We start from the raw sequence: 6,000 nt of genomic DNA, 5'->3' as shown, positions 1-6,000 counted from the left end.
AGCTATGCAGACCGTTGAGAGATCTGGACATTATATTCTCTATCTGCTGCTATTTTATTACTTTTTTTTTTTTTGGCTTGGAATTACGTTACAAGTATATAAATGTATGAACACTTTGGGTAGACGTGGTGAGCCATACACGAATCATTTGAGATGCTGGGCTATTACAATCGAATTAGAGGTGGCAAGCCATACCTGAATCATTTGAGATGCAAGGCTATTATAATTGAATTAGATGTGGTGTCATTCAAAATTTCTGCACTTTTTTGTTTTTATATATGCTGTTTGGCTATAAAATTTGTGATTACATGCCCAGATAAAATTTCACATCGAGATTTCAAACATTGTACTACACTATGGATAAGAACAAAAATTGACCTTCTAAAACATACGTAAAGTTATATAGTTTCCGGATACAAACTGTCCATGTAAATAAAATCTTTTACTGTCAAGTTTTAGTAATTCTGGTATAACTCATTAATATGTATTTTTCTGGATTTGTCTGCCATGAGTGTTATGATTTGTTCTAGCTAATGGACTATCTGAAAATTTATGGTTTTCATAGGGGTATTTATGTAGTCTTTCTCTCTCAACTGGGTTTTCTCTGTCGCTGGCCCTATTCATTCTGCTGCAGATTGTTCAGATTTTTCACTTTCGTCGAGGTAAAAGTTCAAATCTGTGTATTTTTGTGTTCGACAAGTTGGTAGGGCAAATTGTACTGCTCTGCATATGAGCAATGTCCAAGTTTTACCCATTTTGAAATGCTTGGTTTGTACTTCTTGATTTTTAATTTGGTTAATTTGAATTTCGAGATTCGTGTAGTGGATAAGCACAAATCTCAAAATTCAAACTCATATAATAATGATAAATATGGTGCCGAGCATACACTACACTAAATGATGATGAGCAAAAATGCACTCTTATAAAATAGGTTAATTCTATGCGTTACTTCTTTCAGCACTAAATCTTTTGTTAAATTTCAAATTTTAGTTTTTGACTTTCCTTTGGCAGGACTTTTAATTAAGCATGCATCTTTGGTGTAATACAATTCTATTCTTGAGGTTTGAATTTTTTTTACTCACTTTTCTGCCCATTATACGTTTGAGTATCTATCTTTTGGCTTATTATCAATGAAAAATTATGATATGAGGATTTTGACTATTGACTTATCATTGGTATATTTATTAATCAAAGAAAGATTTGTTTTCACAGATGAAATTAATCAAATGTCCCAGGTTCTATAGTTCAATTCTCTCGGTATGCACTATGGACATTATTCAAGAAATCGATGGTTGTTTTAGCATAGTGAGATTGCCGTTGTAAGGTTGAAGGAATATGTTTTTAGTTTTTTCTTTGATCAGTTTAATGCTAGAAATACTAATTTACATTTTCTTGGTTTGAATTTGTACGTAGAAGTAAATTTTGACAATGAAATATGTTGTTTGTACACATAGTTAAGTATATGGTTACATGCAAATTAAATGAACAAAAGAGGCAATTAAAAAAAAAATCATGAACAAAGTTGAGAGGATGAAACTGGCGAAGTTGTAGTTGTTTCGTTAGCAGCTGTTTCTTGTTGTACAATATCAATTTGAGATAACTTTGTATTCATCATGTTGTGCATTTGTGTTCTCTGTGATAGAGATTCGTCGTTGTCTGTTTTATTTTGCTTGTCTTTTGCATCTTCCAACCACGAACCAAGAGATTGTTGTACATTTTGATCAAACATTCCTTCCTTGTACGTGCTACCCATCTGAATCATCCAAACGGAAGATATTATTTACTGTACAAATGAAATGAAAAAGACAAGGAAAAACAAAACAAGCAGTGTGAGAGAGACGGAGAGAGAGCTTACCTGGCTGACAATTGCATACAAGGGTAGTGTGCTGTAACTGCAAAGCACTTGAACGATCACACTGCATACGGCGATGGAAGCATGAGATGAGAGTAATTAAGTACACAAGTTGCTATATTATGTCGAATTGTTTCCTTACAGAATTCCATTACCCCATAATAAGTCTCGGCACGATGTACCCCAACTTCTCCATGATGCATGAATGAAATCCATACGTGGTCTGCAAACAAGTGAATCTTGACTGTCAGTCATACGCAGATCCAAATCTGGAAGAATTGTAAGATATATGCATTGCATAGTGCACACATACCCAGATCCAGAAGAAGAATGCAATCTCAAATGAATTCTGGAACAATATGAAGTGGATCAAATTCAGAACAATGCGAGGGTTGTTAAACCAAAAGTGTGTGTCTGAAGGCTTCACTCTTGCGGCTGCTTCATGATCATCCTGTGCTCTCGTCCCTTGCGTAACCTCCTGAGCCAAACGGATAATTATGTGTTCCAGCTTAGCGCCCACAAGAAGCAGAAGCTGTCATCCCATATCAAACATTAATCATTTTACATGCGATCATCTCCTCCAAGTCACTCAACAAGATTAATAGGAAATTATTGATTTCCAGTTCCACTTAAAATTAAGGGACCTTAAGGCAATACTCACAATCAGCGGTAAAAACGCTAACCAAAAATAGGTATGCCATCCTGCACATTCGAAGATATAGATTGTCAAGTACTTCACTCAGATATTTAATTCAGCTCAAATTGAGATTTTATTACAAGAGCTTACCTTCCACGTTCAGCAACAAAAATAGCACAACGAAGAGCCATAGGTACCAGCTACATACGTACACACATACATACGGTTGAGTGAATATGTATTACTATATTAGTCGACAATCAAATTCCAATTAATCTTAATACACAGCTCCGGCCACAAAAGGATCTTCATCTATATACGCAGCTGAGCTGCTTAACAAGAACAACAACAAAACCTCAACAGCCAGGCATTACCTTATCCCAACAATTTTTCTAAAATCAATTTCAAGTGTCCGCATCATGTATTTGTGAAAATCAAATTGACGATTCTGAGGGAAGTGCTCCTGAAACGAAACCAAGTCAGTCCCATACATTTTTCGTAATGACATGCCCACGGGAGAAACTTTAACCTTGATATGTGAACCACATGGAAACAAGAAGGAGATATTAACCTTGATAAATCCTTGTCGCAATGCAATGTAGTCCGACTTAGTGACAGAACCATAAAATTGTTTGAAGAATGATATCTAGGAAAGTACATTCAATTGAGTGTTATCAGGTATCTTAATCCTTCATATTATATAGGAAATAATATAAAGCAACAAGGAATGTTGAGAACCATGCATAAAGAGTCCATAATCTCCAACAACAAAACTATAGCAAACTCACCACCCAACCTATGATAGCTGCTCTTCGCCAATATCCTACTCCTCGTTTACTGAAGAATTCATGTTGTTGGCGTTGAGCATGCACATTTTCACGACTAGTTGGATCTACATAGGGTAGTGTATATTCAATCATACAAAGCGGATACAAGCACTTGGATTGGCTAAAATATACTTGGAAATCCAATTTCATAGTTACCCTTACCAGATTTTGTAGTATCCTGCCTAGCAGAATCCTCCCAGTGCTTCCATTGACGTACCTACATATGGTAAACCGTATGTGTTACAACGTAGAGATACAAACCATATCCATTGCAGCACTATACAAACTGAAGGGTCCCAAACCATAAAGAGCTGGAATAGGACACCATGTTGTATCAAGCACATTTAGATAATCATCCAAATAGTAAAAAGATTCTGAAAGAAGCATTACCCTTGCCCCTCCAAGAACCATAGTTGTGACACAAAAGATCACATGCACAACTGCCAATACAAAGATGAAGATGTGTAGATGATGTAGTGCTTCCAATGATAACAACGGAACCTTCCCCTAAGGAAAAAGAAAAAAGCATGCATTGTCCTGTAACTTTCTGTGTCAAAAAAGCGGAATACGCGCGCGCATACACCGAACTCATATTACAAGCATTAAAAGTGGTGGTAAAATGTATAAGGCACTAACAATACAGTACCTTTTGCAGACAATGGTTTGAATTTGTATCTGCAGACAAAAGCCGCCGCCGATTGTTTATAGATTGATCAAGAGAGTAATGTGCATTATTGTTTCCCTCAGAAGTTTCCCTCTTGCACGGAAGCATGTGATTTGCTAGATTAGAGGGGATGCATATGCGGATTATGGAACGCTGAGATACAGTTAGTAGAAGAGAAATGAACCCTAAAAGCATCAACTCTGTTTCAATGATAGGAAACACAATGATTAGTGTTAGTAAAGTATATAGGCATTCTTAATTTATGATCCATCCATCTAATTGGTCAAGATACAAGAATGAAATGATATGTTGGGAGGGAGAGAGAGAGAGAGAGAAGGAGAGAGACCTTCTTTTAGTTTCTGTAGGGCTTCAAACAGCGCATCTTGTTTCTCACGCTTTAAGTACTGAATTTCCAGACAAAAAAAAAAAAAAAAAAAAAAAAAAAAAAAAAGACATTAAACCAAATAGCAAACTAGTTGAAATTTTTTTGATGTGCCTAAATAACCCCTTGAAGAATTGTCCTATAGATAAGTTCAACTTTCCAAAAACAGAGCTAAGAGTACTCTGTGACTCTGTCTGTCAATAATTTGAAAGTAGGAAAAATCCTCATTTTTCAAGATTTTGGACATGTCTCGCAGCTTATCAATGCTACGTGCATCTTTTGTGACAAATATTTATGGATTAAATAAGTTCCCGCCCTCCGTATATGCATTGCATTTATCACCTGTCAATACATTCTTGCTTATTCACATATTTCCATATTCACCAGCTGCTAAGAATTCTATAGATTGAATAAGGAGCAGTATGGTGATGACTGAAAACGATGAAGAAGTAGCCTACTGTTATTACTTATTATTGTGGAACCGATGACAAAAGGTTATTTTTCTCCAAGTACCGATGAGGGAACAATGAAAGACAAACTCCATCCACCGCTACTGCTAGGGATCACTTAAGTTAAATCTAATTTATCATCGTTCTATTACTTCTTTTGACCCATTACCTATGTTCCTTACCCAGGGGCCTGATTCAAGCTGTCAATACTTGTAGAATTCTAGCAATGTTGAGCTTTTTACGTAGGTGATGTTAGCACTACTTCTGAATCATCATCATCATCATCATGAACCTTGTGATCAAACTGATCCCAATACTAAAGGATCTAGGCTAATTCAGTTATCAGATTTGTTAATGATTGTATTTGCTAATATAGTTTCAGGAACTGTTGGTGATGTTAGATTTGTTGTGAACAGTTCAGGTGAGGTGGCATGCCGGGGGGAATGGGGAGTGGAAAGCATTTTCCAGCATGGGAGGGAGAAAAAACAAAAAGATTTCAAGTGTTATAATGATTGCAAATATGATAAGAGAGGAGGGAACAATGTTTGGATACCTTTCCGAGTTTATGAAGAGCGCGCTCGGCACAAAGAGAGAGCAGAACAATGACAAAGCAAACAAATGCAACCACCCATGTCGGCTCATACTCTAAAGAGCTGTTGAGTTCTTCTTGTGCCATAGCTTGGTCACACCAAAATGAACAATCCACCAACAAAGATTGCCGCGGTTAGCGTTTTAGGTTGGGACGGAAATGAATGTTGTTTTAATTGATTGCGAACTTTAAATGTGTAAGTATAGGGAAACTTTGATTCTGGGGACAAAGAATACCCTTTTCCGAAGCAAAGGAAAAAGAAGAGAATAAAGGGAGAAGCAAATAAATTGGGGGTACTCATATTCGAGGTGGCCGTGCATTTCAAGTAATGTGTAGAATTTGAATCATATTAGTATTAGCCCATTGTGAGGCTTAGCCCACTCCCCCACTCCTTAGTGTAGATAATATCGTTTGTTAAAAAAAATAAAAAATACTTGCGTGTGACAAAATTTTGGGTGAAAAAAATAGCGTTACATATCACTTTTGATTTGACATCATTTCATATCAACCTTCATTGTGGTATGAATGATAGAAAAATCGAATTGCATTGGAACTAAAATTGAGGCTCGAAACTAGATGCAGTAAAATTAATATAAAGGA

At 36.2% G+C, this 6,000-nt stretch overlaps 1 protein-coding gene across 1 annotated transcript; it reads right to left on the bottom strand.

The window, feature by feature from the left end:
• Positions 1–1,387: 1,387 nt before the first annotated feature.
• LOC137718264 (MLO-like protein 13) lies at positions 1,388–5,627 on the bottom strand. Its single transcript, XM_068457781.2, has 14 exons — positions 5,365–5,627; positions 4,327–4,384; positions 3,963–4,180; positions 3,707–3,823; positions 3,479–3,533; positions 3,278–3,381; positions 3,061–3,135; positions 2,864–2,952; positions 2,640–2,689; positions 2,514–2,554; positions 2,166–2,384; positions 2,008–2,075; positions 1,856–1,916; positions 1,388–1,753 (listed from the first exon to the last, which is right to left on the bottom strand). Exons 1-14 carry the CDS (start codon positions 5,485–5,487, stop codon positions 1,511–1,513), a joined length of 1,521 nt encoding a protein of 506 aa, XP_068313882.2. The 5' UTR covers positions 5,488–5,627; the 3' UTR covers positions 1,388–1,510.
• Positions 5,628–6,000: the final 373 nt, after the last annotated feature.

This window comes from Pyrus communis, chromosome 8 (assembly GCF_041283825.1).
Source record: "Pyrus communis isolate YQ-2024b chromosome 8, ASM4128382v1, whole genome shotgun sequence".
In the NCBI taxonomy this organism is placed as follows: domain Eukaryota; kingdom Viridiplantae; phylum Streptophyta; class Magnoliopsida; order Rosales; family Rosaceae; genus Pyrus; species Pyrus communis.
The sequence above is the reverse complement of the archived record's forward strand: the minus strand, read 5'-3'. Positions and strand labels throughout refer to the sequence as shown.